The sequence below is a fragment of the Anser anser genome, assembly GCF_964211835.1.
Source record: "Anser anser genome assembly, chromosome: 22".
In the NCBI taxonomy this organism is placed as follows: Eukaryota; Metazoa; Chordata; class Aves; order Anseriformes; family Anatidae; genus Anser; species Anser anser.
In genome coordinates, this window is record NC_139743.1 from 2,352,103 (window position 1) to 2,360,599 (window position 8,497).

At 67.3% G+C, this 8,497-nt stretch overlaps 1 protein-coding gene across 20 annotated transcripts in view; it reads right to left on the reverse strand.

The window, feature by feature from the left end:
- PHLDB1 (pleckstrin homology like domain family B member 1) overlaps positions 1–8,447 on the reverse strand; it is a 30,752-nt gene extending 22,305 nt beyond the window's left edge. For 4 of the 20 annotated variants that reach the window (XM_083808354.1, XM_083808340.1, XM_083808355.1 and 1 more), the window contains exons 1-4: positions 4,895–5,374; positions 4,146–4,244; positions 3,238–3,361; positions 2,910–3,080 (exon numbers count right to left, since the gene is read on the reverse strand). In XM_083808354.1, the coding sequence (XP_083664480.1) occupies positions 2,910–3,080; positions 3,238–3,361; positions 4,146–4,244; positions 4,895–5,056 (556 nt within the window). In that variant the 5' untranslated portion in view covers positions 5,057–5,374. Of the gene's footprint in view, positions 1–2,909; positions 3,081–3,237; positions 3,362–4,145; positions 4,245–4,894; positions 5,380–5,424; positions 5,933–5,977; positions 6,214–8,267 lie in introns of those variants that run through there. The other 16 variants (XM_083808353.1, XM_083808338.1, XM_083808343.1 and 13 more) reach the window with 14 other exon arrangements.
- Between the last annotated feature and the right edge of the window lie 50 nt (positions 8,448–8,497).

Genomic DNA, 8,497 nt, shown 5'->3' on the forward strand with positions numbered 1-8,497 from the left:
TGCAGGGAGGGAAGCCAGGCTGTGCAGCCCAAGGGAAACAGCAGCAGAGACTGCAGATAGTCGCCGCTGAGTGCAGGCGGCCCCAGCCATGTTGTCTGCTGCACAGCCGAATGGCCGCCTGCCCCAGCCACATACTGAGAGACTGGGGGACCGAGACTGGGTAGCATGGGGAGGGCAGCAGCCCCATTGCAGACTGCGCTTGCTGCTCCCCCACTGCCTGGATGTAACTCAAAGCACCCCAGTGGGGAAATGCTGCCAACACCTGCCCTGCAAGGGGCTGTAAAAGGTCCCTCGGCAGTAAAGACAACAGCCTCCGGAAGCCACAGTGCCAAAGTCCCACACCCAGCCCAGGGTGCCTGGGAGCAGGCAGCATGCAGCCAGCCGCCTTCTCAGCCAGTGCTGCTGCTGCTGGGGAGCCCTGTGCTGGCAGAGCAAGGCTCCTGCCTGGCAGCCAGAGCTGCCGACACACCCGCTTTGAAGCGCCTGCCAGAGCCCTGGGTAGAGGCTTGCTCCTCACTGTCAGCCGCAGCCGAAAATCCCTTGCTGGAAGGGATGCATTTTTTGGAGCAGCTGAGCTGGCAGGCACAGACCTGGAAAGCAGCGCCAGCCTCAGCCCCAGCCCTGCCAGAGCTGGGCGTCCAGAGGGAAGGGAGCTGGGCTGGGAAATCCCCAGGCAGGCGGTGGGAAGAGGAGGTGGGAAGAGGAGCGTGGACAGGAACCACCCAGCGCCCACCGCCGGGCCGGGGGGAGCAGAGGTGACACAAGAGCATGCACACAACCCTGCGGGTCCCGTCGGGGAGCTGGCCAAGTCTGGCCCAGTGACTGCATCCTGCCTGCCCAGTGGTGACACCAGCACCTGGATTAGCTCTGGGCAGCATGGATCATGCCAGGTGAGAGACACCTCACAAATGCTACGTTAGCTGGCATAGCCATCACTTAGACTCATCCCCACGCAGAGGGACCTGAGTGCCCCCATGCTCCTCCAGCTCAGGGGAGCCAGACACTGGAGCTGCTCTTCCCAGAGAAGTCTCTGTGGCGTCCACCAACCTCCTGCCCTGCTGAGACCCGCACCTTCCTCCTGTGCCTGCCGCGGAGGAGCCACATAGCACTGCCCACCACAAGGCAGGAGGGAACAAAGGGACATCACGCAGCCACACGGCACCCAGCAGCACGGCAAAGCCCCAGCACCCATCTCCATCACCCATCAGGCCCCTTTCTCCTCCAGTGGCGTGGCTCTCACCACCCCCAGCCCAGGCGGGCTAGGGTCCCCCTTTGAAGCCCCCAGCCACCTCCCAAGTGGGGAGCAAGGGGAGGTGCAGAGCATCCCTCCCAGCCGCTCCCGGGCAGTGAAGGCTCTCCTGGCTTCCAGCTGCAGCAGGAACAACTCCCGTGCCGGGTGAAAGCCCGGACAGCCCCCGGCACGGCTCCAGGGGGCCGGGACAAGCTCCCCCCGGCCAGACGCCCCCCGCGCCCCCGGAGCCGCAGCCCGGCGGTGCGGGAGCCCCCGGCCCGGCTCCGGGCCTTTGTGCGGCTCCCCCGCCCCAGCAGCGCCTCGGGTAAATCACCGCCGCTACCGAGAGGCTGCCGGGGAGAGCAGGATCCGGATTTCTGACTCCGGCGCAACCCGACACCGCGGGCGATGAATGAGATGGCGGACGGCGAAGGGAGGGCAGCAGCCGCCGGTGTCCGGGCGGCCGCGGGGGGGGGGGCCGGGCTGCCCGGAGCCGACCCGAGCGCGGGGCCGCCCGCCGGGGGGGGGGCTCCCGGGGGTGCCTCGGCTCCCGGCCCCGCGGCGCAGCGGCGGCGACTCCCCGCCAGCCCGGCCCGGTGACAGCTCCGCACCGGCTCCGCTCCACGGCCCGGCCCGGCCTTTCGGGTGCAGGCGGGCGGGGGGCAACGAACGGGCGAGGCGGCACCGGCGGCAAGGCAACGGGCGGCGGCTCCGCGGGGCGCCGGCAGCCCGGGGCCGCCGAACAAAGCCCGGCGGCGGCGACGCTGCCGCGGGACCCGGACCGAGCGCAGGCCGGCCCCGGTGCCCGGTGCCCTGCCGCCCCCCGGTGCCCGCCGCCCCCCCCCCAGCCTCCTCTCCGCCGGCCCCCGCCGCGCCCCCGGGCACGGCTCCGCGCGGCTCCCCCCGCACTCACCGCGGAGCCGCCGCCGTGCCCCAGCCGCCCGCAGGCCGCCGCCGCCGCCCGGGCAGCGGGGGCCGCCCCGGGACCGCCCCGGGGAGGGGCCGCGCGGGCGGGGCACGGGCGGTGCTCCCCGCCGCAGCACGGACACCGTTCTTCCTGCGTGCCCGCGGGCTGCGGCCAGAAAAAGCGACTCCCGAGGGAAGCGGGGCAGCCAGGGAGAGCGCGACGGCGGCTGTGCGGGACCCGCCCGGGGGCTGCGAGCCTCGGCAGCGCCGCTCGGGCTCCCCGGTCCCTCCCCGGGGTGCCGGGAGCCCTCACCCTGCGAGCAGCGGGAGGGAGGCGGTTGGGAGGGACAGCGGGGCCCGCAGCCACCCCAGCCGCACAGGGACCCTCTGAGCACCCGGCCCCTGACGGGCTGCTCCTTCGGGAAAGGTTGGACGTGGTGCTGAGGGACGTGGCTTAGCGGATGGTATTGGTGGCAGGGGGACAGCTGGACCAGATGATCTTGGAGATCTTTCCAACCCTTATGATTCTATGATTCCTTGCAGACCTCAGCAACAGGTCACAAGAGAATTTTCTTCTGGGGCAAAGACAACTCCCAGATGGTGCCAGCACCCTGGCACATCCGCAGCCAGGAGCTGCTGAGACAGGACGGGCAGTGGCAGGATGGCTCCAGAGAGACCTCCAATATCTGATGGCACGACCCTGCCCATGAGGGCCAGCTCCTGCTCTGGAGCTGCTAACACCAATCTCTGCAGCACTGCAGCACAGCCCTACCTTGGGTGAGGCGCGTGGGCCGCTGGATCTTCACTCCGTCGATGGTGCAGGCATTGCCACAGGGGTGCAGGGTGAGCGTCCCCCGTGCGTTCTCGATGTAGCAGTGCTCAGGTGCCAGCCCAGGGCCCTGAAGGACGATGTCCTTCGCAGCCGTGCCAATCGTGGTCCTCCCTGCCAGGAGAGAGGCTGAGCACTCCTGCTGCCTGGTGGGTGAGACGGGCTCCCCACCGTGCCCACGGGGCCCCCAGAAGCCGCTGCAGGCAGCAGGCAGCTGTGTGGGGTGGGGTGCTCCTGCACGCGGGAGGCCCCGCCAGCAGCCAGCACTCACCTTCCTCCAGGGGCAGCAGCGTGATGGCAGTGCTCAGGCGGCCGCTGCCCAGGCTCACCAAGTGTGGCTTCTCCGTCTGCACCTTCAGCCCCTTGCCTGTGTCTATCAGGTCCAGGGGGCTGTTCTGCAGGGGACAGAGCAGGACGGGTCAGGGCTGTGTGAAGCAGCCCATGAGCCCACAAAGCTGGGCAGGGGGCTGACCCCGCACGTGCCCTTCTTGGCTCCCTTGCAGCTGTCTGCAAGCAGAGACAGAAGCTGCCTCTGTTGCTGCTGTGCACAACAGAAACAGTTCGTGCACCTTTACAGGTTCCTCACCTTTCCATGGCACAGGATGAGAGGGGAGGGATGTTCATGACACCTGCGGCAGCAGCCTGCTCCCCCACACTGCCCGCCCACCCTGGGCTGCTCTGAAGCAATCTGCTCTGTGCCTCCAGCACACGGACACATGACCCCAAACACCCGCGCGCACACAGCCGTGCAGACAGAGGTGTGGCAGCTGGGCAGGACAGACAGACAGTAGGACACAGAGAGCCCGGGGCTCCTTCCCACCCTGCTGCCAGCCCTGGGGAGCTGCACTGGGAGCATGCCCAGGTCAGGTCCACAGCAGGGATCCTTGGGGCTTGGGCTACATCTAAGAGGATCCGAGCCAGCAGCCACTTAGCTCAATTGGCTTTACGCTGATCCCGTAACAGGATTGGGTTGAGGAGAGGCCAGAGGGCAGCATCGCAGCAGGGCTGGCGCAGAGGAGAAGGGCTCCCACCATATCCCTGCACTCCATTAGGGGCTCAGCACTGCAGTCACAGCTGGGGTTTGCCTCCCCTGTGCCACCGAGTCAGGGCCCTGCTGTGTGCTGGGGTGGTGTAGGAAGGGCACGGCTCCCTCCACCTGCCGCGGCCCCGTGCACTCACCTGGATGATGGTCTGGACCCTGCGGGTTGGGCTGGTGACGGTCCTGCTGGATGCTTCCATGGTGCCCGCACGCAGGCACCTGCCGATACCAGGCACGGGCTGGGAGAAACAGAGGTGTCAGCACAGGCAGCTGTGCCAGAACTGCCAGCACAGGGCTCCGTCTGTGCTGCAAAGTTCCCTGGGCTCGGTTCCTGTTTCTGGCCCTGCGGTAGCTACCCAAAGCCGGTGAGCATCCCTGCCCAGGAAGACACAGGCTCCAGCTCACCCAGGAACCCCCCCACACATACTAAGCACAGGAAGAAGCTATCAGGCTGTGTGTGGCAGCTCTCCCAGGGACAGGGGTGTGCGGGGGCACCCCACATACTGCCACCCCCCCAGCCCTCCCACCCCAAATAGGCAACCATCAGTGGCAGGCCTGTCCGGCATGCACCCGTGTGATGCACAGACATGGCAAGAGGCCAGCGGCCACCATGCTGCCAGCCGGAGGGGCCACCCATTGCCTTCCCCCGCATGGGGAGGAACCTGGTGCCGTGAGGCAGTGATTGCCCTCGCCCGGCACTCACGCCACTTGTTGCGCAGGGATGGGACATGGGACAGGATGCTCCAGGGTTACTAAATTTACTGTCATCGGTTCCCAACGTCCCTCCCTTCCGCCCAGGCCTGGCTGCGTGCAGCTTAACCCTTCAGCTTAACCCTTCCTGGGCACGCTGGCCCCACCATGGGCGAGTGCAGCACGGGAGTGGGCTCACCCTGGTGGGGATTCTGGCCCGGGACCAGCTGCTGCTCACAGGTAACAGAATCCTCTCCCTCCCGACTACATGGGCCCCACGGCCTGTGCAGAGCAGCCAGGGTGTGCAGGGCATAGGCACAAGCCCCCGGCTCAGCTCCCTGCAGCAGCCCTGCCCCAGCATCACCCACGGCCCCAGCGCCCCACCGGGCGAGGGACAGCCCTCCCCGCCCCGCCAGCACCGAGCGCAGCTGCGGGGGCGAGCGGGTGGCTATTACACACTGCGGAAAAAATGAAATGCTGGAAAACAGCAGGCGTTGGATCCAGGGCTGGGACAGAGCCCAGACCACTCCGCTCAACATGAGGGCTGGCTGCCCCAAAGCGACAGCCCAACAGGGCTGTGGCCACCCTGTGCAGGATAGGTGCTGGTGATGGGCTATGACCAGCCCACAGGCAGCTCCCCAGCAGAGGCAGAGCACAGTCCCCGGGTGCCTGGGAGCAGCCCTCTGGTGCCCACCAGGTGCGGACGCGGGACCCCCTGCTTTCCCTTACCTGCCACCCGGTCCTAGTGCGGGTGCTGAGCGGGAGCCTCCGTGGCAGGGTCCCCACATCCCCCACATGCTGCCGGGGCCGGCAACTGCTGCCCGCACGTGGGTGGACCACGCTCCCCAGCATTTTAAGACCCTGTAGCCTGCCCGTACCCCTTCTCCTCACCAACACCGAGGCCCCACAACAACGTCCGGAGGAAAAGCCAGCGAGGGGCCGGGCTCCTGTATAGGAAGGGAGCGGAGCCAGGGTGGGATCCTGTGCGGGCGTTAACCCCTTCCCAGCATGGTGATCCCCGCCACGCCGATGTGCACCACCGTGGGCAAGAAACAGGGGAGCTCCAGCCCCACCATCCCGACTGCAGCTGAGCACCCTGGCTGGGGTATGTCCCCAGTCCTGCCCACGTCCTGCTGCCCAATCTTACTTGACCCTGGTGTCCTCTACTCCATCACCCTCTGCCTGTCCCACAGCTGGGACGAGGACCCCACCATCAGCTCCAGCACCCCCCTGATGCCCACCCTACTTCGTGATGGCCCCGGCCCCCCGGCAGCACCCTCACCCGCTCCTCACCGCTTCCCTGTGCTGGAGATGCCTGCCAGTCCCCGGGCTGTTGGGTGCAGCAGCGCGCCCGCAGCAGCCCCCGTGTCCTGGCTCCCCTGCACAGCCCTGCACAAGCAGGCTCTGTCAGAGGAATGCGGGGCGGGAGCGTGGCCGCCCTGGCCGGCGCCCCACCTCTGGCGCGGACAAGGCTGCCTTTCTTCTCTCGCTGCAGCCTGCAAAACACGCTGCTTGTTCCTGCCGTGGGAAGAGGCAAAGGCAGCAAATGCCAAGGGGTCGGGCTCAGTTACCGTCAAATAGCAAGCAGTCCCCATGCCCCCTGCGTGCAGGGCCGCTCACGGGCTGGCGGCTCCCTCCGTGACTCCTGAAGCTGAGGGAAGACAAAAGCCCCTTTCTTCTCCGTGCAGGGCAGGGGCCTCACCTGGGAGGATGCCGAGCCCTGTGGCCCCTCAATGCCCACTCCCGCTCAGCCCCACCACAACGCAGGCTGCAGGGTGATGCTGCCCCCCACCACTCGCTTACAGGGGCATGGGGAGCTCCAGCACCTGGCCACCCACAGGCTGGGAACGCAGCGGGGCTGAGCCCTGCCTGCCCAGAGGCCCCACGGGATGGGGGCACCCTGCTGCTCCCACCAAGACCCAGCCACAGCACAGCACCACCTGCCCTGTGCCCTGTCTGCGGGGCTGGACGCCAGCCACCAGCCGGTTCAGCGGCCAAAGCCTGCCTAGCTGCGTGCCGGAGCAGCACAGAGCTTGGCTGCTGGGGACGTGGCCGGGGAACAGCAGGGGCACGCTCACACAGCGCTGTGTGGACGCACTGCGCTCTGCCTGTCCCCCGCTGCCTCCTGCAGTGCCAGCAGTGCCTGAGAGCGCCACGAAAGGGGGCAGGCACCGGGTAGCTCTGCTGCCCCCCCCCCCCCCCCCCATCCTGGGGAAGCCAGGAGGAGCCCCTTGTCGCAGATGGGCCCAGCGCATCGTGTCCTGCAGTGTGGCCTTTCCCCCCGCCCGGCTGCTCGGATGAGTCAGGGAGGAAGCCGCACGGCTGAGCTAACGGGTGAGCACGCAGCGTCCACAACCTCCATCCAACTTGGCTGCCTGCTCCTTCCCCATCTGCTAACGCACTTAAAGCGCTCTCACCCCTTCCCACACCCTCTGCCCCAGCAAACATGCAAACAACAGCCTTTCCTCTCGCAGCTGGGGAAGGGGGAAGTGCGTCTGCAGCACAGAGCAGGGGGGAAGGAGCTCGGGGCCCAGCGGGGGAGGCTGCTCCCTGCTGCTGCCTCCTGCCCGGAGCTGCCCCACAGCGCCAGGGCCTGGGTTCAGCGCAAGACTCGGATGTGGGCAGAGATGGAATAAACACAGGAGATGAAGGCAGCACACCCAGGTAGCTCAGAGCAGCAAGGAGCAGAAAAGCAGACTGCTCAGGGGACCCCGAAGGTAACACAAGGTCCTCATAGGCAGTGGGGGGATGCTCCTGCCGCCCGTCCCACCTGAGGGGGGGCCGCAGAGGCCGTGCTGCAGTTGCTGAGGCAACACAACGCACCCGGCAATAACATAACATACATCAGCTGCCAGACAGCTCCTGCGGGAGCCGAGGAATCCCGGCCGCACCCGCTGATCTCAGTGCTCCCGGGAAGTGCTCCCGCACCGCTGCAGCACAGCCGCGTTCCAGCCAGGGCCACGGCCCTGAGGGCTTCGCACCTCCGAGGGCCATGGATGCTGTGCATGGAGGCACTGCCCTGAAGCACCACAGGGAGGGCACGGCTCCGACTGCTGCCCTGTCCCCACTGCTCTGCTCATCCACATAGGACCTCAGGCAGCACTGCAGGGACAGGCAGGCAGCTGGCTGCCAGCACTAAGCTCCAGGATGCTTATCAAGGTAGCACAAGTGGAGACTTCTTCCTCAAAGCACCACCATAGCAAACAAGGGATTCTCATCTACAAGCCACACATACAAGCTCAGCTCAGCTCAAACAAGCAGGGAGCACCTGTGGCTCCTCACTAACGACAGCCAAGGGCCCACAGCACAGGAGCAGGGTGGGTCTCAGATCCAGCCCCCCGCGTGGCAGCCATCACCCAGCCTGATGTTCAGCAGCAGGGGTCAGGGATGAGCCTGTCGGCTCTAGGATGGTCACTGCTCCTCCAAGTCCAGTCTCTGGCTGCTGGCAAGCGCCACCTCGTCACACAGACCCGTCACGCAGCTCCCGTGCCCTGCACAACACCCTGCCAGCAGCATCCCCCTGCAAGCCAAAGCACGGCCACACGCGGGGCTGGGGCAGCCGGGGGGCTTACGGGACCCATGGGGCCAGCGAATTCCTCGGGCTTGCCAGCAGGAGCCTAACTAAGGGCCTGAAGGCACCGGGAGGCTCGCAGCAAACAACGTCCTGCTCCGGCACAGCCGGGGTGCAGGACCGACCCCAGGCCCAGCCTCACCCTGCAGCCGGCCGGGGGCCGGGAGCCTCGCGCGGCCCCACGACGGAGCGGGCGGTCCCCAGGGCTGCACAGCCCCCCGGTTAACGCGC